Source organism: Protopterus annectens, chromosome 15.part0, assembly GCF_019279795.1.
Source record: "Protopterus annectens isolate FY-2018-M chromosome 15.part0, PAN1.0, whole genome shotgun sequence".
In the NCBI taxonomy this organism is placed as follows: domain Eukaryota; kingdom Metazoa; phylum Chordata; order Ceratodontiformes; family Protopteridae; genus Protopterus; species Protopterus annectens.
The window spans coordinates 67,649,247-67,671,504 of record NC_056749.1 but is presented as its reverse complement, the minus strand read 5'-3'; the positions used below and the strand labels follow the sequence as shown (position 1 = coordinate 67,671,504).

Sequence of the window (22,258 nt, the reverse complement as noted above, 5' to 3'; positions counted from 1 at the left end):
TTTTCCTTCAATAGATCCTTCAGGGTCCTGCCTTTCCTGTATGTTATGATGGGTTTATCACCTAACTGAGTTCTGATGCTCAAATCTTCCATCAAAATATGCCAGTTTTTTTTTCAAAAATCCACCTCAAATTATGAGAATCCTAACTATAAGTAATAGTCAGTGATCTCAAAAAGACATTACTGTTGTTTCCTTGCATGTCCTGATCTTGCTGAACATTCACAACTATATTATTCATTTCTTCTAACAAAGAATACCCAGAGTTGAGAAGGAGCGAAAGGATTAGAAATAAAGTTAATTTCCACAACAGACAACAACCTCAAGCAGGGTTTCAAGCCATGGGGTTTCAAGGGGCAAGACCTAAGAGCAAGAACTGGAGACCATAAGTAATTCCACTCCCATTTGATTAAAGTGCAGGTGGACTTAGATGCACTGAGTGAGGCTTTGCTAACTGTTAGTGATCCTATGAGTCACAGGGTGTGACTGAGGTGAGGCACTTAATGTCAGTAGGCCAAGAAATCGTCACACCCAAAAGGAAAAGCTGGAGGAAATGAGGATCTGATCCATTTGAAATACTAACAAAAATTAAGAGTGTTCACAGGTTCGTCTGGATCCTGCAGAAAGTTTGTCCCTTACTTTGTAACCATAGCCAACCTCTTAACCCAGTTAAAAGGGAACGTGTTCCCAAAAATAAGGTGCATGACAGAAGCAGATAAGGTTTTCAAAACTAAATGCAAGCTGTGCTCCGAGCTAGTACTGTCATCTCCATACTTTAGTATATACTCTGTGGAATAGATACTTCGGAGGTGGTTCTGGAGGCAGCAGTCTCCAAGCTCTCAGATTAGGAAATATCAGCTTTGTTATTTGAGCCATAAATTAATAATGGCTGAGATTAATTACTCCATCATGGAGGTGCAATTTTTGGCAATAAAATGGCCACAACTCCCTTAGATACATGTACTTGCTAGTGAGTTCTCTCTGACTACTGATCACACCCCACCATGTGGTTTCACAAGGAACAAAAGGGCCCTCTTATAAATTCATCAGTAAGTACTAGAATATCTGCCCTTGTGAGCAATTTTAAGCCTAGCAAATTTCCATTTTTGCGCTCAAAATAACCTATCCCATTTGTTTATACATTAGCCTTACCCTTATGGTTTATAATTATATATTACTCCTAATGATAATAACTGGGATCAAACCATAGATAATTTGAGGGAACCCTTTTATAGGATAAAGCACTTATGTGCTATACAGGGGGCAGTCCTAGGTTAAATTTTCTGCTTCCCCATCTATAGATCTAAGTTGTGCTTGAAAATAGACAGGGATGAACTTTGTTTTATGTGGATGGGGAGTCTTTTCCATAGCAGAGATCCTCTGCAAAATCTACAAGCATACCTGTCCCTCCAAACCATTCTGTTAATGTTGCAGATGATGATTAAACCCATAGACTGAGTATTTCTCATGCTATTTGACTTGCTGATATGCAGTAAATCCATGAGTAATGTGTTGGAGGATCACCTGTTAGCAGTCTGTAGGATACTGAGTGTAGTAACAGGCTTTGCATCAGTCCATGTAGGACATGTTTAGACCTTGTAAACTTTTAGTAAGGTATCTCTGTGGGCATTCCAATTGTTGCATGGGTCTGCACAGATGCATGCCAAAGGGGGGCACTATATTCAGTGATTGGCCTAATGAGAGCTAAGTAAAGGGGGACAATGATGTCCCTAGATCTAGACATAATCCCTTTGTTTATAAGCTGTGCAATATAGAAGGACTTTCTTACAATAGATGCATGTTGGTCAAAAGTAAGGTCACTGTCCACATAAGTTCCAAAATCCCAAATAACTGGGTCAACTCTTAGGAGGTTATTATCCATGTGGCAATTCCCTGGGGCAGATAACTTCTAAAAGTATACAATACATTTTTATTTGGCATTTTGCCACAATACAGAGACAAAATGATCAGCTTTAATAATTGGCTTAATTACTGGTGTCATTCTAAGGGGATCCAATGTCTGTCTGCCTGGGATGACATGCTTGACAAGCCACGCTGCTTCGCAAGGGACGGCTTGCACCTGTCACCCCTGGGCTTCCGGATAATGGCAAATGCTCTTGCCACCCCCATAGTGCCTTTTTTAGGCAAGGCTCAAATGATAAACCTACCGCCCTAGAAAACAAAAATGGAGAAAAACTAAGGGTAATACTGCTCAATGCCAGAAGTCTAAACCTCAAGATGCATGCCCTCGAAGCCCTCCTCAGTATGGAGAACATCGATGTCTGTGCTGTGACTGAAACCTGGTTCAAGGCTCCTGAGAGCACCCCAGCACTATCAGGTTATACCTCTTATCATGCATTCCAGCCCCAAAATCCGGACCGAACCACAAAAGGAGGGGGAGTATCCATATTCATAAAGGATACCCACACCTCCAGGTTAGTGGCAACGCACGAAGCATCAGAGACCATCCAGGTGCAATTAACCATAGGTAAAACTGCCCTACAGTTTGTAACATGCTACAGACCACCTTCTCAAACTCAGGAAACCCACACAGCCTTCCTGAAGACACTGTCTCTCCAAACACCATCATATTGGGTGACTTCAACTACCCAAACATAGACTGGGAACATTACTCAAGCCCCAACACCCTAGCCCAAAGGTTCCTTGAGTTCATAAACTCAAATGCTATGGAACAACTAGTCACCATTCCCACAAGAGGAGAAAATATACTAGACCTGATCATCACAAACATGGGGACAAAATGCTCCACACCGGAAGTATATCCCTCATTGGTGAGATCAGACCATAAATTAATCTCACTGGAGATCCACATCCCGCCCCACCCCAGCAAAAGACCACAGTGAAGAACTTCTCAAAAGCAAACTTCACACTTCTTAAGACTGGAGTGGTATCCTTCAAGGCCCCCGAGCCAGTGGAAACCACAACCCACGCTGCTGAAACCCTTACAAATGCCTTCTACGAGCACCTCCAGGAATGTATGGATCAAGCAATCCCTAATAAAATCAAGACCATTTCCACCAAAGGCAGGTGCCCGGTCTGGTGGACCCCAGCCATAAACAAACTCTACAACAAGAGGAGAAAGCTACTACATGACAGAGCAAAATCCCTAAAAGGGAAGGCATCTCTGATAAACTACGATCACTCATAAAATCATCCAAGGCCAACTTTGAGAGAAAAATCGCTAATGACACAAAAGACAGTCATAAAGCCTTCTTTAGCTATGTTAGAAACCTGGGTGGAAACTCCCAGATATGCTCAGAATTAGTCCAAAATGATAAAAAAATCACTGAACCCACAGACATTGCCAACATACTGGCAGACAGGTTCAGTGCAAATTTCTCCCTCCCCCCCAAAAGGAGAAATATCTATCCCACCAGAGTCTAGCCTTCCAAACATCTCAGATGCCCAGGTGAGAGCTGCTCTCTCTAAAGCAAAAAACACAGCATCAATGGGACCGGACGGTGTCCCCGGCTGTGTGCTACACGAACTCAATGAGGAACTAAACCCACACATAAGGCTGCTGTTTAATCTTAGCCTTACTACAGGATACGTACCGAAAGAATGGAGTACGGCAACTGTGGTCCCACTCCACAAAGGCGGTGCTTCTATGGACCCTGGAAATTACTGCCCCATAAGCTTGACGAGCCTTGTCTGCAAAGCTATGGAGAGGATCATAATGGAACTCATAAATAAAGATATTGGGGACCTACAGACACTGGATCCTACCCAATTTGGCTTTGTCAAGGGCAGATCCTGCCTCTTGAACTTGGTCGACTTTTTCGAAACAGTCACTAAGGCCATTGATGAGGGTAAGGCAGTTCACACAGCCTACCTTGACCTAGCAAAAGCGTTTGACACAATACCCCACTCGGGCATCATAGAAAAGCTCACCAGCTTAGATGTAAACCCATATGTCACAAGATGGGTTGCAAACTGGCTCAAGGACAGAACACATAGGGTTAGAGTTGCTGGTGCCATGTCAGACTCTAAGCCGGTCACGAAGGTGTCCCACAGGGCTCAGTCCTGGGCCCCTCTTGTTCGGCATTTACTTTTCTGAAGTGCAGGCAAACATAGGGGGATTGTGGCTGACAAAATTTGCAGATGACTGCAAACTGGGCACCATAATTGACACTCTGTCAGACACAGACATCCTCCAGAGAGGTCTCATAGAAATGGATAACTGGTGCCAGAGCCATGGCCTTAAGCTAAATGCCAAAAAATGTATAGTCATACCCTTTGGGAAAAACAAGGTAACCCCTAATTACCACATAGGTGGTAATCCATTAAACACGGAAGAATTTATCAGGGACCTGGGGACCCAAGTTGACAGTAACCTCTCTTTTGACACTCACATTGCCAAAGTGGTTAGGAAGACCTTCTACATTGCCCACCTGATCATGAAGGGATTCACATCCAGATCAGGAGAGGTCATTGTACCCCTGTACTCTTCACTTATCAGACCAATGATTGAGTACAACGCCCCATTCAGAATGTACCTTACCCGACACCTGCAGCAGTTGGAAAGACCCCAAAAGTTCCTCACCAAAAGGATAAAGGGGCTCAAACATATGTCATACGATGCCCGACTGAAGAAACTCCAGCTCTATTCAGTCGCATACCGCCTGCTCAGAGGTGATCTGTGCCTGACATACAAGGCCATGTCCAACCCGAATTAATGGACATGCTCCACCTCAAAAATCCAAATCCACCAGAGCCACGAGAGCAAGAGACTTAAACCTCAACACGGATATAAATAGGACGTGCTGGAGGGACAGATTCATCACCCAGAGACTCCCTACACTATGGAACAGAATCCCAGTCCATGTGAGGCAGAGCCCCTCACTGACTCTGTTCAAGAGAAATCTTGACAAGTGGATGGGAGATCGTAGGTTTATCCCGGGAATCATCTCTGTATCACTGCTGGACAGAGGCACAGCAAACTAATGGGTATAGTATTCTCATCCTAAGGGGTGGTGAAAGCCACACACACTCTGGCTAGGCTTATAAATCCCCTAGGGCAGATAGCCTAGTATGAACCTATGAACCTATGAACCTATTTAGTTTCAGACAGTGATTTTAACACCAGTTATTTGAGACAAACCTTCCTGCCGGATGCTTTGGTGACCTTTTCAAAAAGATTCACCAGGTTGAGTAAACATGACATGCCCTTGATGAATCCAAACTGAAATGGGTCCAGTATTTGGAGGTTCTCTTTGTCCTAACTGATTAATTCCATGATAAGCCTTTCCATGGCTTTGCATACAAGGCTGGTCAGACTTATGGTGTTGTAATTGCCTGGGTCTGTGGAAGGTCCTCTCTTTTGCAAGGGAATGACTGTAGCTGTTATCCATTCACTTGGTACAACACCCATATAGAGGCGAAAATTGAACTGTGCTGGTAGGGGTGAGGCTAAATAATGTTTCATGCCATTTAAGATGCATCCAGGGATATTGTAAGGACTCATCAATGCAGTATTTTTAGCTTTTGATAGCTCTTTTAGTACTTGATCGTGTGTGATAGCTGTAGGGGAGCCAGTTTCAGGTGTATCTTGAGGGAAAGACAGAGGGGAGACAGGAGTAAAGCTAGCGCTAAATTTATCATCCAGTTGGTTAGCTATACCTACCACCTCAGTATAGATAACATCACTGACAATCAGCTGTGTTGTCCTTTTGAAATTACTAACATCACTAAAAACTGGCTTGTGTAGCTATTTTACCCTCATGAGGGTCTTAAAGAGATTTCTAAAAGATAACCTAGGAGGAAGGGATCTCTGGTTTCATTCTTTTATTTTGAAGGGGACTGCTTTCTTATCAGACCTAACAAGTGATGAAGATACACAAGGGATGATGGTTATTTAGACATGAGGAACTTTAGTGCATTCTGCTGCTTTACCAACCTTGATGTGAATCTCTTCTGGATGTAGATTGATACATCTCCACTTTTCCCCCTCCTGCAGAGTTGCTGGCCTAAACATGTGGAAGGCAGTAAAGCCCTGCACAGCTGGAGTGGTCTCTGCTATTTTAAACAATGTCTCATTCACTACACAGATGTGAATGTTCTCCAGGGTGAGAAGGGATTATAGGGAGGGGAGTTCCTTTTCAGGCCCCTAGCATCGATCAGTAATCCCTTCATATTTTCATTTGCTTGTTTCAGGGCTTGTAGGGGGGAGTTTCTTGTTCAGGCTCCTAGCATCGATCAGTAACACCTTCATATTTTCCTTTGCTTGTTTCAGGGCTTGTAGGGGGAGAGTTTCTTGTTCAGGCTCCTAGCATCGATCAGTAACACTCTCATATTTTCCTTTGCTTGTTTCAGGGCTTGTAGGGGGAGAGTTTCTTGCTCAGGCTCCTAGCATCGATCAGTAACCCCTTCATATTTTCCTTTGCTTGTTTCCGGGCTTGTAGGGAGTGGAGTTTCCTGCTCAGGCTTTTAGCATCGATCAGTAACCACTTCATATTTTCCTTTACTTGTTTCTTTACATTGGTATGTTTATCCGGTTGGCATTACCTAAAAAAGGCACTATGGGGCGGATAAAGTCTTTGCCAATAATCAAAACCTTAGACGGGACAAATACCGGCCATCCTGGTGAGGCAGCATAGTCTGTGGACCATATCTACTCAGACTGACAAATATTGACCCCTTAGAATGACACCAAAAACTAAGCCAGTTACTGAAGTCAATTGTTTTTATGATCATTTCAGAGCATCATTCTTGGAGAAGGTAGAATACCACTCAATGTTAGGCTCATACCAGCATCGGACACAGCCTGAGAGATCAATCATGTGTCTTCATAAAATCCAGGGAGGCACACCTGAAGTCATTGATACTGGCTTGAACAATGACAGTCATACTGGTACTTGTTATTCAAGGACTTGAATGCATGTGTGATCTGATGGATCCTGGCTCAGCTTGGTAAGAGGTACATCTGTATGTCTTACAGTGGAGTCACCTATAACTAGAATGTTCTGTTGGGTTGATGCCTGCCTTACAGGCAGAGCATCTGTGATCTTGGGACTTGTGGTATGTGAGGAAATAGGCTTAATATCCTGAGTGTGCTTTGTGCCTGTGTTGTTTTTGAGGCTTTTGAGGTTTAGGCAAGTTGATCATTAGAACCTCAACATATGATGGATTATGTGTATTGTGACCGCCTTGGAGTGTTGTGATGTGTAGTGTACTGCTGACAATTTTGGTCTCCGGATTTACTGTTTGTGAGACTTTAGCCTCCAAGGATATGTACATCTGTCACACATTATGTCGTTTGAGTAATGGGTGATCATCAGACAGCAGGAAACATTTTTCACTGTCACAATATACCCATCTCAATCAGGATGGATAGAGAAGCTGTGGGAAGTGCTGTTCCATGATATTAACAGGATTGACTCTGGAAGCAGGGGTAATTATAACTGCTTGAAGTTTGGTTTTAGAATATTTAGGTGGACTTGCTACTGAGTATTTAAATTTCAATACAAAACAACCAACCTGGAAACCTTCTGCCACCAGCAAGAGCCTGTCAATTAATTATAGTAAAAAAACTCACTAATCTGATACTAAAATCAGTGCAAGCAGTATCATTACACTCATTATTAAGCAATTTTAATAAAAGGTATATTAGCCTGGTGAGTAGTTTAAGGAGAGAGGGTTTGTAAAATGATACTCCTGCTTATTTTCAACAGCCAATAAACAGGGATAGGGAGGGACTTATGCTATCATTATCATAAAGGGCTTGCAACAACAGATACACTGGGTTTAAGAACACAACTACAACAGGGTGGATAGAAGAGAACAATTAGAAAGTTAGCTTATACATTAAGCATTTAGACTAAATGTAAAACATTGACTTGGTTCAACCCACTGAGCTTGAAATAGTTTCAAGCTGAGAAGGGAAACATTATATAACATGTTAGAGTACATCTGACAAAACATTATAAACGTGTAAATAATGCTGCAAAGTGTGTCTATGGTGAAATAGTGTTGTAAATAGTCTGTAAAAACTGTTACGTTGGGCTATTGTGCTGTTAATTTAACATTTTTTTCTTGTATTAGTTTACATATTGCTTTCAGTCAGAGAGGAACCTTTGTACTGGGAATAACAGGTTTGCTGAATGAAGTAATAATTAATAGATTGAAAGTGGGACCAGGAAATCTTCCCCCATCCAGAAAAAACCCAGCCCATAAGGACATTTTCCAACCATATTTTGCATCAAGATCCCTTTGCTCAAACAACACACTACTCCTCCATGTCACCATAGTAAATAACTCAACAGGTGAATCTCTCTTCTCCAACTATATCTCCATACTTTGGAACTCTCTGCCCAACCCACTTATGAACACTTCCTCATCTAAACAGTTTAAAAAACATCTAACCCCCCCCTTACAAACTCCTGGCTCTGCTCCTGCCACAGCCCAGGTTAGACCTACTAAACTCCCTCCAAACCTCCTATACTACACCATCCCCTCAAACATTGAACCCACTTAACAAACACCTTACTTATTCTTATATCAAATTTATTCTCTATCTACTACCAATGTTCAATTGCACTGACATATCTTTGTTTAAAAACTCTGTGTATTGAAATTAAGTACAACCCTTCAGAATGTATTAAATGTTGTTGCTATAATTCCTATTTTTTCACTCCTATGAACCATTATTGTTGTAAATAGTCTTATTATAACTACCTACTTCGTGTTACAAAATGTATTGATGTATTAGAAAATGTAGCAACTTAATGTTTTTTAATATGTGTTAACTATACTCTGTACTAAAGACTTTGTATTATTTGATATTGGAGCTTTTCTCTGCGGGCCTCCACTAAAAAGGGACACATGTCCAGATGGACTTTCCCAGTTAACAAATGTAAAATAAAATAAATAAATATATCAAACCATCAGATGGACAGATTGCCAAAACCCATATAGCTGAAGCCATATGACTGGGATTCAGTTAGAACTGTTCTGACCAAGAGCACGTTACAGTATGGATCAGGAAATTTGTCATTTTCCCCCACTGTAGTGTGATCTCAGAGTTAGTATATATAATTAGTAGGGGGTCAGAGGGTGCAGGGGGGGCTGCCCTTACCCCACTGTAAAGTGATCTCAGAGTTAGTATATATAATTATCAGGGGGTCAGAGGGTGCAGGGGGGGGCTGCCCTTACCCCACTGTAAAGTGATATCAGAGTTAGTATATATAATTAGCAGGGGGTCAGAGGGTGCAGGGGGGGCTACACTTACCCCACTGTAAAGTGATCTCAGAGTTAGTATATATAATTAGCAGGGGGTCAGAGGGTACAGGAGGACTGCCCTTATCCCACTGTAAAGTGATCTCAGAGTTAGTATATATAATTAGCAGGGGGTCAGAGGGTGCAGGGAGGGCTGCCCTTACTCCACTGTAAAGTGATCTCAGAGTTAGTATATATAATTAGCAGGGGGTCAGAGGGTGCGGGGGGGCTGCCCTTACCCCACTGTAAAGTGATCTCAGAGTTAGTATATATAGTTAGCAGCGGGTCAGAGGGTGCAGGGGGGCTGCCCTTACCCCACTGTAAAGTGATCTCTGAGTTTGTATATATAATTAGCAGGGGGTCAGAGGGTGTGGGGCGGCTGCCCTTACCCCACTGTAAAGTGATCTCAGAGTTAGTATATATAATTAGCAGGGGGTCAGAGGGTGCAAGGGGGCTGCCCTTACCCCACTGTAAAGTGATCTCAGAGTTAGTATATATAATTAGCAGGGGGTCAGAGGGTGCAGGGGGGGCTGCCCTTACCCCACTGTAAAGTGATCTCAGAGTTAGTATATATAATTAGCAGGGGGTCAGAGGGTGCAGGGGGGGCTGCCCTTACCCCACTGTAAAGTGATCTCAGAGTTAGTATATATAATTAGTAGGGGGTCAGAGGGTGCAGGGGGAGGCTGCCCTTACCCCACTGTAAAGTGATCTCAGAGTTAGTATATAGAATTAGCGGGGGGTCAGAGGATGCAGGGGGGGCTGCCCTTACTCCACTGTAGTGTGATCTCAGAGTTAGTATATATAATTAGCAGGGGGTCAGAGGGTGCAGGGGAGCTGCCTTTACCCCACTGTAGTGTGATCTCAGATTAGTATATATAATTAGCAGAGGGTGAAGGGGATACAAGGATCTGCATTTACCCCACTGTAGTATGATCTTGGTTAGTATATATAATTAGCAGGGTGTGTGTGGGTGCAGTTGCGCTGCGCTTTACTCCACTGCAGTGTAATCTCAGAGTCAGTATATATAATTAGCAGGGGGTGTGTGGGTGCAGGATGGCTGCCCTTACTCCTCTATAGAGTGACCTCAGAGTTAGTATCTATAATTAGCGGGGGGTGCGGGAGTGCAGAAGAGTTTGCCCTTACTCCACTGTAGAGTGATTTCAGAGTTAGGATATATAATTTGCAGGGGTGTGTGGGCACAGGGGTATTTTCTGTTACCCCACTGTAGAGTGATCTCAGAATTAGTATATGTAATTAGCAGGGGAGTGGGGGTGAAGGGAAGCTGCCCTTACCCCACTGTAGTGTAATCTCAGAGTTGGTATATACAATTTACAGGGGATGTGGGAGGTGCAAGGGGGCTTGCCCCCCTACAAAATCATTTTTTGTGTTGTATGCAGGTGTTTGAGGGGTTTTTTTTCAAATGACTGAATTGTCGATCATATCAGTTTCGAAAGTCTGTCTGTTTAGTGGTTTGACATAAATCCCTGTGCTTGCCTTTTGTGAAAAAAAAGGTTCAGTGGCCAAAGCGCCAGCTCAAGAAGACGTCGTCCACACTAATCAAGGATCTGAAAGCAGAAACTGAAAGTGTTTATTTTGAGAACTCCTGAATAGACTTCTTTTCTGAGATTGTTGCTAGCATCTTAAAGTGTGTTTAGGTTACCTGCTGTACTGGGACTTAAACCACAAGACTTGTTTGCTTAGAATAACCTACATTTGAGTTTGCTGGTACATAATAAACTGCACTAATTTTATAAAGACTGGTGTCCCAGCTGCATTAATTTCCACTCTAACATATATATGAGTTTATGTCAGCTGATAGAAATACACTTATTGCACATTGCCTTCTCTCATGCAAAATACATTGAAAAATGGAATTATCAAAGTTGTTGTTGTCTTTTGGCTTTTCTCGGTTAGGGGCGCCACAGCGGATCTCCGGTCCGCTAATGATTGGCAGTAGATTTTTCATGGTGCCGAGTTGCCAGCTTGACGCCCAACCTTCAACGAAGGCACGCCCATTCACGCATGTCTTTCGGAATGCCACTTGACCTGCCGGGAGGACATGCAGACTCCACACAAAAGGCACTCCCCGCACACTAGTTGAGAATCGAACGGGAGAACCTCTTGCTGTGAGGCAACAATGCTACCGCTGCACCACCGTGGATTCAAAACAAGTTAGTTATTTTTTTGCAGAGGAGGTATCCCCACATCCCTGATAACTTCAAATATACTAATTCTGATATTGCGCAATACTAGAGAAAAGGGAAAATTTCTATCACTGGTATTCAGTGATGTTGGACAAATACTGCACTTCCACTAGCTTTGTTCAAAATGCATTACATTCAATGACTTTACTTTGAAAATTTGAATGAAGTGTGTTCTAACACAGTAGATTGGGTGACCGATACATACAAATATAATTATATATAGATAAATAGACAGGTATACGAGCGCGCACACACACATAAATATACATATATAAATACAATATTTAAAGATATAGACTATGGATATAAACAGGTGTACAGATATATGGATATAGATATAGAGACACACAAATGTGTAAATAAACTATATTTTTCCCTTTGAAGCCTTGTAGCCCAGGTCATGGAAGTAAAGGTCAATAGACCAATCCACTTAAATCATTGATAAAAATATATCTGTGGCATTGAGGGATAACACCACAATGACAACCATGACTCAAGTTTGGGCACTGGAAGAACAGGGCATGAGGGGGCTGGAATGCGTCTCTGATGCATGCTCATCTGTCATGGGAGAGAGTGAGGGACAGCTACTTCAGGTTGGCTGATTGCTAGCCTGCAAGTAGAGACTTACATGTAACTGAGCATAGCCAGGACCAGAACATTATGGGCTTGTCATGTCCAAGCTGGTGATGGTAGCATTCGCTGGCATAAGTTTGATAACATGGATGCACATGGAGAAAGCAAACATTACATCATGGTTAAGTTGTATCAAAATTCCCCAGCTGTCATAACCAGTGAAGGCTTCCGTGTGGGCCCATGGAAAGACTGAAGGGAGTGGCAGCTGTAGGGGAATGGAGAGCCAGGTGAGACAGTAAGTAAGCTTTAATATTGCAAGGGAGGTCAGATGGTGATTTTGGGCCTCTCTTGTGGGCACTAAAAATGACAGCCAGAAAGGTCTGACATGTAATTATCAGGCCACTTGGCTGGCAGTAGCCTGCAAGGCAGGCTGATGGTCTCTGGACAGCCTAGGTAAAGCAAATATACATGTCTGACTGACACCTTCTTCTGTTTGGCTGCTGCTACCTGTCAGTGGCCATGCTCTCATTGCTAGAAAAAGAATGGCTACTGCTCATTGGAGGGACACCAATGGTCAGGAGGAGGACAGGCAAAGAACAGAGAAAAACTGACTGCTATGGAAGTTAATGTTTTCTCAGTTCCTTTTATGGTAACTAGATCTACCTAATTTATGAGATCAATATATTTCATATAACTTGTTGATGGCAAGAGGATGCAGTGAGTATATGCAGTTTTTTGATGAGTGTGCATATATATTCTTTTCCATCCCTTTATTTAGATCCATGAATATGTTGAGGAAATCAACAGCACTGAAAAGTGTAGCATCTTTCATAAAATGAGAGGTTTGAGAATAGAATAATGCATTGTAAAGACAAGACGGTGGGCTCATCTGCAATGTAAAGCAACATTGTTTGAGATGGAATCGTGATAACTCTGAGTGACCTACTGAGGGGATTGTGAAGTCCAAAACGATGACAATATTTCACAATAGACAGACATAGGACAATCTGCATATAAGGAAGAGAAAAAAACAATCGCATAACCTACACAGAATTTTATTTTATTTTTTATTTTACATTTGTTAACCGGGCTAGTCCAACTGGATATATTTCCATTTTCAGCAGAGGCCCGGGGAGAAAAGCTCCACATTTAAACAAAAACAAAAGTACATTTTAAGCACAAAAAAATAAATCATAATACACATTATTACCTATTTCTAACACAAGAGTAGTAAGAGTAAGAGCAGGGTAAGAGAAATGAGAGAAAGTTGACAAAAGGAAGAAGAGGAAGTCGACAATTTAGGGTACAAGTAACATCCAGATGAACATACTAACATGTTTTAATACCAAGAAGAGAGATCAAAGATCAAGGAGAGAGAAGCAGCAAAAAAGGAGAGAGCAAGAATAAAGAAAAATACTAGTATGGAAGAGATTTGTAGCCATAAGGAGGAAAGATGAAGAGGAGGAGTTTAAAGAGGTAGAGAATGGAAAGAAAAAGAGAGGAAGCAAGGATGTAGAGAAAAGAAGGGAGAGAGAGAATGGATTAGATGGAGCAAATACTTTAGTCGAGATTAGAGCAGGGACACATCCAGTGGCTTTTAAGGTAAATTCTGATTTTTTGTTTAAACAGAGCAGTAGATGCAATGGAAGTAAGTTCAGTAGGTAATTGATTCCAGTGTTTTCCAATAGTGTTAGAGAAAAGGGAATCACCTGCTAGGTTATTGGATTTGGTTAAGGTAACTAGCAGCTTACTAGATGAACGGAGGGAGTTCAGGTTAGAGTAGGGGGTTATGAGGTTGGAGAGGATAGGTGTATTTTGAGGTTGGTAGAATGCTTTATGGACAAATGTCAGTTGGGACTGAATCAACGTATTTGACAATTCAAGCCAGTTAAGTTGCTGCAGATTCAGACAGTGGTGAGTTCTGAAGGGTTGACCAGTGACAAATCTAGCTATATTATTGTACGTGGAAGATAATTTTGAGAGATTATTTTTCTTAAGGTTCGTATAGATTGGTGAGGCATATAGAAGAGTCGAGATAAGATGAGAGTGGGCAAGAGTAGCTTTGGCTTGGGAGGTTAAGAAAGTTTTAATTCTATAAAGAGAGCCGAGTTTCCTGTTTACAGATTTAATGGTGTTGTTGATATGACAATCAAAGGTAAGGTTGTTGTCTATCGTGACACCTAGCAGTTTGCTATCGGGGTCTGGAGATATAATGGTTCCATTTTTAGATAGGATAGTGAAATCTAATAGAGGGGATCTGGTACTGGGCTTAAAGAGTAGGAGTTTGGTTTTTTTAGCGTTTAGGAGTAGGCAGCGTTTTGAGAACCAAGTCTCAACCTTAGAGAAAACAGCTTGAGTAATAGTTTGAAGTTCAGAGATGGATTTAGCAGAGCAACCTTAGAACCTAAGGCTTTTCCAATCAATATGGAAAATATAAATTATATGGCAATGAGGTCCTTATTTGGATGCAAGGTCTATGTTTGGAGTGAAATCTAACTGAAGAATTCAGCAGTGTAATATTATGTGGATTACATCTGCTGTGCTGACATACACTTCAAATGAAATGGAAACTGTCTCACTTCTCTAAACTGTCCAGATTTTTGCAGAATATAGGAGGATCTTTGCTTCTTATTTTTTGGTCTGCTCTTCATAAAATTTGTGGTTTTCTGGCAAATCACTGAGTACTGAAGTCACTAAATAATGACATTAGTTTTACTTTCAGACTTCATATCATTCAGAAAATGCATGCTAATACAAATCCTGTTATTCTAGCAACTTTCTAAGTTTATAATAATATTTAAAAGTTGCCTCTATTTTTGAGCCTTTGCCCCATTATTTTAAGCTTTATTCAGATTTCTTGTCCTAAGAGGTTCAGATGTATGCTGTCACATTCTTCTGAGTTACCATTTCATTCCATGGTGTTTTTTTTTTTCATAGAATAGATTTGTATTGTTATGAGGCTTGTGAGTTGAGGATGTTAGGAGATCAAATTTCTGTCGAGTTTCAGAGCTGTTTGAGGCTATTTTTGTGTAGGGTGCTTTCATGTGTGGTTATGGGTGATTTCATAACAGTGGAGGTAATCTAGTGAGATGGCATATTTAAAGTTATTGATTGCAGGGGCTTAATCCCTTTATTAAGTATTTTGATGAATTGGAGATTGTGTGTTTTTTGATACATCGACTCCCAATGAGTCTGTCAATAGTATATCAGAAACTTTTGTGCAGCAGCTGAACTGTAAGCACAGTCCTAAACTCAGAAAACACATATGAACCGATTCAGAGGAAGTTTTGCATCTCTTGTTTCTACACAGAAGAATAAACATGATGTATTCTAATAATTCTGTTTCCTTCTGCTTTTCACATACTGTAGGGTCAAGCTATGATGATGGAACAAGTGCATTTGAGAAAGAGGATGACGCAGTTCAACCTGGTGGTAACTATACCTACAGGTGGGATATAACACCGGATTTGGGTCCAACAGATAATGACCCACAATGCCTGACCTACAGTTATATGTCCCATGTCAATTCAGTGAAGGACCTCAACTCAGGCCTGATTGGGCCTCTACTTATCTGTAAAGCAGGTAAGTCACACTTAGAAGATAAGCTGTTAATCATGCTTTTGTTTCTTTAATCATCAGATTGTCACTTCCATAAAATGATATAAGGTATCATAAGGCATCATATAGTCTCTCTCCCCCTCTGTTTCTCTTTCTCTCATCCTCTCTCTCTAATTCTTTCACTGTCTCAGTTTTTGTCTCCATTTCACTCTTTCGCAGCTGGAGCTCATCTGTTCCTTACCTTTCTCCATTTTTATGTAAATGTGTTTGTCATCTGCTCATACAACTACTTAAGTCTTCCCATTTAATTTTTTGGGCTCTGCAGCCCTTTAATGGGTGACACACACATCTCTGAACATTTTTGTTAAAACATAAAAGGGTTCTGCATTCTGTATCTAGTCCTTTCAGGAGGAATGACAATCTGATCATTTACGACAGCATGTTACAAACATGTGAGTTTATGTCCTTGTATTATGACTTCACGACAATGTGACAACACATGGAGTTCAAATGTTGTAACAATGGCCCCAGAGTTACTGGCAAAATTACTAGGTCGTGGTGTTCTGTGGAAGCAGATAAAGGTGTGTGTTGGGAAGATGTGGGCAGGTAAATCATTATCTCTTACCTGAGAAGGATAATAAGGAAGTGATGTCTGTGGTACGTTCATTTAGTGCAGGCTGGAAAAGTTGGAGAACTCAGAAAAACAATTCTGGCATGCATAGACTAGGCACATGTTTAGGAGCTTGCAAGCCTGCAGTATGGAAGTTCATGCAGACTTGAGGGTGTAATATCTACCATACCGATGCCCCTCTAACCAGGCTGAGCAAGAAGACAACTGTTAGTTGCTAATCTGGAGCCGGGATCTGCCAAATCATGCACACACTCAAGTCATTATGCAACAGGTACCAGTATGATTCTATTGTAGTCCATGTATGTGTAAACGACCTCAGACATACCTTTGGACTGTATGAAGAGGGACAATCTAGACCTTTCTTACTGTACATCTCAGGCTGGTATGTGCCTAGCATTGAGCAGCATATTACCATCACTGAGGATGATACAATGCTACAATGTTACAATGATACAATGTATCACTGAGGATGATGTCACAATGCATTGAGCAGCATATTACCATCACTTTGGATGATACAATGATACAATGCTATAATGATACAATGTATCACTGAGGATGATGTCACAATGCATTGAGCAGCATATTACCATCACTGAGGATGATACAATGATGCAATGATACAATGATACAATGTATCACTGAGATGATACCAGCAGCATATTACCATCATTGAGGATGACTGTTTGTCTTTCTGGTCTCAGTCTAAGGGGATCCAATATTGGTCAGCTTAGGACAACATTGTTACCAGATCATGTTGCTTTGCTAAGGATGGTCTGCACATTTCCCTGTAGGCTTTTCAACACTGGCTAAAACTTTATCCTCCCCCATAGTGCCTTTCTTAAGCAATGCCAAATTAACAAACCTACCGACATTGCAAAATCTACTTAAATGAACCTCAAGGTGTTACTGCTCAATGCCAGAGTCTAAATACAAAAAAAACTCTACAAACTCTACACTCAAGAATATAGACATGTGTGCACTTACAGAGCATGGTTTAAAGTGGCAGATAGTACCCCAGCAGTGCAAGGTTTCAGTGTCTTCCACACTAAGACCAGTAGCTGCACAGACAAGGGTTAAAGGTGGAGGTGTCTCAATATACATCAATAACAAGTATACCTCTAGGGTGGTCAAACAGGATGACATGTTGGAATTCCTCCATGTATAGATCACCATAGACAAAATCCTATACTACATCCTAGTCAGCTATAGATCAAGCATCATGTTCCAAGTAGCTAACAATGCATACTTCTTGTACCTACTAGAGACACTGACCATCCAACCTAACACCCTATCATGGGAGATTTTAATTGTCCCGCTATATCCTACATAGCCTCAAATCTACAGGCAGAGATTCCTGGACTTTGTAAATACAATCTTGACCAAACAGTAAATACACCTACTACAGGTTCCAACATAGTGGGCCACATGCTTACAAATATGGGAAATATGAGAAAATGCTGCACAGCCCCCATGTGTTGTCCTGCCTGGTAAGGACCCACCATAAAGTGGCATCCTTTGAAATAAAAATCTACTATGTAACAATCCATTAAAACCAGTAACATTACGAAACTATTCCAAGGCAAATTACCTTTTAAGTGATGGTTTGTCAAAAATCCAATGCCTCTTCAAACCTTGAGAACACAATAGCCTGTGCTGAATTGGTCTGTACAACCATGTCAGTTGATGCAGAGGCTGTTGTATCTACCAGACACCAGCCCAGGACTAGCCTGAAAAACAAACCACCCTGGTGGTATTCCCAAATTAAACAGGATATACAACAAAAGGAAAACAAATAAGGCAAATAAATAAGGAAGTAGACAGATAAATAGGAGGGCTAATTATGTCAAGCCAAGCCAATTTTGAATTTAAGTTAGCCTCCCAGGTGAAAGATAGCCATAAAGTCTACAGCTATGTCAGAAACCTCAAGGGCAACACACAAGAATGTGCTGAACTGGTGGTTAATGGTGCCTCGTTAACCAAGTCTGGTGATATAGCAAACCCGTTAGATAAATTCTTTTCCAACTTTACCCCACCTCTCAACCCCCAACCATCCCCCGCAAAATACCCTCAAACATAACCTCTTCAGTACAACTAGGGAGCTTGCACTGGTTACATTCAATAAAGCCAAGAACATGGTCTCAATGGAACCCCAACAGCATTGCAGGATGCCTCCTGAATAGTCTAAAGTACAACTTACTGTACGACATAACTAGGAGCAAGAATACCGATGCAATCAAGACATACCAGAACATTCTGGCCACACCTTTATGTTTTTGGCATTTTGGAATTAATCAGCTGATCAGAGAGGTGGTCCATGGAAAATAAAACTTGAAGCAAGGGAGGTGCATTGGCAGATATTTTGGAATTCATATTGTTGGCCAGGATTAAATGAAATGGCCACAATTACACCTTTCTTAAAGCTTAAAGCTTTTAAAAAAATAGGCATAAAATAAAGATTTTTTTATGACTGCTCTACTGGGATCATGCTTAACATACAAGGCCATGTCAAACCCTGAGCTGTTGGACATGCTCCACTTAATGAAATGCCAATCCCTCAGAGCCACACACTCCAGGGATCTAAACCTTGTCATCACAATGAACAAAACATGCTGGAGGGATAGGTTCCTGACCCAGAGGCTCCCCATACTCTGGAATAGACTGCCCATATATGTCAAGCAGAGTGCCTCCTTGGCCCTCTTCAAAAGGAACCTTGACGACTGGATGGGAGATAGGAAATTCACCCTGGGGATCACATCAGTTGCCCTGCTAGACAGGGGTCCATGGAAATAAATATTGTGGGAAGAAATATCCAGGGAATTGTTATGGCTAGGCTTGTATAGGCCCTAGGTCCGATAGCCTAATACCAACCTATGAACCTATGTGAGCTGGATTTGAGGTTTATATAAACTAATATAATTCACTGTAAGACATCCCATTTAAGGGCAGTGGCTTTTGTGGGGAAATGTTATTGGTGTTTTCTTGGACATGTGATTTTAATGCTTATTTAAATAGGAATTTCCATATTTTATTTGTCTGAAGTTTTGTATGTTACAAAATGAAAGCGCTAACAGTTTATTAAATTGGTCTGTGAGTTCTGCCTCATCTTTGGATTTGTTTTTATTTGTTCATTTATTTTGTTTTCAGTTAGTCAGTGGTATACCTCTCAAACTCATAGTGCAAGATATCTGGGCAAAGCCTAAAACAATGGGGGGACAAAGGCCCAAAAATAGGGACATATTTTAAATACTGCTCTTAAACTTAAAAAAACTGCTAGAACAGGATTTTTGTTAGTATGTGTTTTCTGAAGGCTATAGAATCTGAAATTCAAGTGTGCATCATTATTTAGTGACATCAGCCCTCAGTAATTTCCAAAAAAAAAAAAATCTTGGAAGGCACAGACCAAAAATGTGAGGCAAAAACCTGGACATTCTGTGAGAAATCTGGACATCTGAAATGTATGATTTAGGAGTCAGTGGTGATCTTACACCCATGTGAAGAGTGCTTGGATCAAGCCCCCTGCAAAAAGTTATATGACTTTTATCAGTGGGGTGTAGGTCTATTATGTCATTGGTCAGTTGTGCTGAATGTAGCAATGATGCACTGATCATTCAGGTGGGAAGCATCTCTTACCTGTCACTACAGCTGCTGACATATTCCAGCGCCAGATAAAAGTAAGCTGTCAGGCCCATATTTGTTTTAGTTATGGAGGTAGGTACTGACCTTATGCCTCGTTTCTGCCTGGAGACTGGCTCAGAACTACTTCAAAAAACGTCAGCGATGCGTGCGTGCTAATATGGGCGGGGACTGTGAAGTAAAACTCGCCATCATTACATTGTGAGGATAGGTGTCCAGGTGTTCAAGAAATATAAAAAACAGGTGACTGGAACTGTTGATGTGCACCTTCCCAGAAAAAATATTTTAGTTAAAAGTATGCACGTATGAACAAAGGTTAAATTTAATGTGGCAGAAGGTAACATTTAAAATCAGCTTTAAAATTGTTTTTCTGAATTATTTGTATTGTGAATGTTGATATAAAACTTGTAGTAACACCTCTCTAACAAAGTACCAGCCAGTTATTTTCAAATAAAAGTTCAGTTCAGATGTGTACTGTAGAAATGGTGTCCAGAACAGGTTTTGGCTTTGCTGCGTTTTCTCCATTGTTGGGTACTTGACGTGGGAACTATGCCAACTATCCGGTGATGTTCCACATCCTTAGTATAGTCAATTCATTGCTATGCTATTAGTACTTGTGTAGTTCAAATATAAGCGACTAACCAGCGGTTTAACATGCACATGCATACTCCAGGAAGAGGCTTCCTTAGTGTTTTTAAAACAGAGTATGCATTTCTCTCAAAAAAAAAAAAAGAGCGAGAGACTTAAAAGCAGAACACAGAAAAAGACAGCCAGTTAATTGCTACAACTTATACTTTGATAGTGGCCATGCAAATGAAGCAGCAATTCAATTTTGTATGCCTTCACCGCACCAAATGCAGTGTCTGGCCTACTACATTTATGTGGACCATTGACATCAGGCATGCTCATTGTGAACTTTTGTATTCTGCAGCCTCACGTCAAACAAATATGATGGGATGATGGAAGCCTAAGCTTCTGTCATTTGAACATGGTCATAACGTCCAGCACAGTGGTGTAAGGAGATGGAGCCCAGTTGTGACAGAGATGACCTAAAATCAATTAGTAGCTCAGCTAGTAAAGAAGTTGGAGGTGGGAAGGAGTAGAGTTTTAGTGGGGTTGTTGTTGAATAGGTACTCCCTCAACCACTTAGTGCAAGAATTCTGGACAAAGCCAAAAATAATGGTTGGGGGGAGGGCAATGTCTAAAATCAGGGACAGATTTAAATGTTGTACTTATAAACTTAGAAAGTTGCTTGAGTAACAAGATTTGCATTAGTATGCATTTTTTAAGGATCCGAAGTCTGAAACTCATAGTACAGTTGTATAAGTTATACTTACCCGTAACAATAGATGGTCACATTTATTCACTATTGCAGTTGCCTATGGGTAGAAGTAGAAGTATGTTTGAAAATTAAACATTTTGTATTAATATTTGTCTTTTTATGAAGCTTTTCTCCCTCAGTGTCCAATGAAAAGGGGCAACGGGGCATCCCTATAAACCAATGTAAATAAATAAAATTGTTACATTTGATACTGCTATTTGGTTGATTTTTTGATTGTGATTGTTGCTTGTTGGCAAAGAGTAAATCTACCTTTCTTTCTCAATGCAGTAAAATCCTGAAGATTTACCTTAATCTGATTCAGATACCCTTCTGTCCAGAAAGGGTCCAGCCTATGAACAGCCAGAGTGAGTGAGAGTGAGGAGAATTGGGTTTGGGAAGCTGGCTGGCTGCTGTGCTGGGGCCACTGAGGGAGAAAAGCTTCATAAAAAGACAAATATGAATGCAAAATATTTAATTTTAAAACATACACACACGTTTATATCAATGAAGAATTTTCATAGGAAGGCTTTATATGTGTACACATCATGAAAAAGTATTGTATAGCTGGCATCTTAATAAGCAAGATGTCCACTGCTGTAGAGGAATATTTAGTAAATCGATTTGAGTGAGGTGATAAAAGACAGATGAAACCTAGCAGAAAGCCAGTGAAGCCAAATATGCATATGTTAGACATAAGGAGTGGACATAAGGAGGGCTAACTTGTTGGGAAAAAATAAAATATTTTTGCAAACCAGGAGGGCTGGGTATTTTCTTTTTAACCAAGGTTAGAGCAGGAGCACAACCAGGATTCTCTCAGATGTTGTTTGAACTGCTGCTGAAGGAAGTGTGTTTAGTATCCAGTTTTAAGAGGAGTAGGTTATTCTGTCTTTTGGAGACATGGCATGAGAAGAGAGTCTCCACCTAGGTAGTTTGATCTGGTCACCATAAGTAGGTATTTATCACTGGATCAAAGGGTTCTGTTTGGGGTATATTGAAAAAGGTTATTGGAAAGGCTATGGTATTTATCCGGGCAATGGATAAGATTGTGAATGATGGTCAGCTGATGCTGTGATACCAGTGGGGGAGTTGCATCCAGACAAACAG

The 22,258-nt window shown here is 41.0% G+C and overlaps 1 protein-coding gene across 1 annotated transcript in view; it reads left to right on the top strand.

Moving 5' to 3' along the window:
• F8 (coagulation factor VIII) overlaps nt 1-22,258 on the top strand; it is a 2,728,596-nt gene that overhangs the window by 291,287 nt on the left and 2,415,051 nt on the right. Inside the window, exon 4 of the mRNA XM_044057714.1 lies at nt 15,378-15,590. Within this exon, the coding sequence (XP_043913649.1) occupies nt 15,378-15,590 (213 nt within the window). The remainder of the gene's footprint in view (nt 1-15,377; nt 15,591-22,258) is intronic.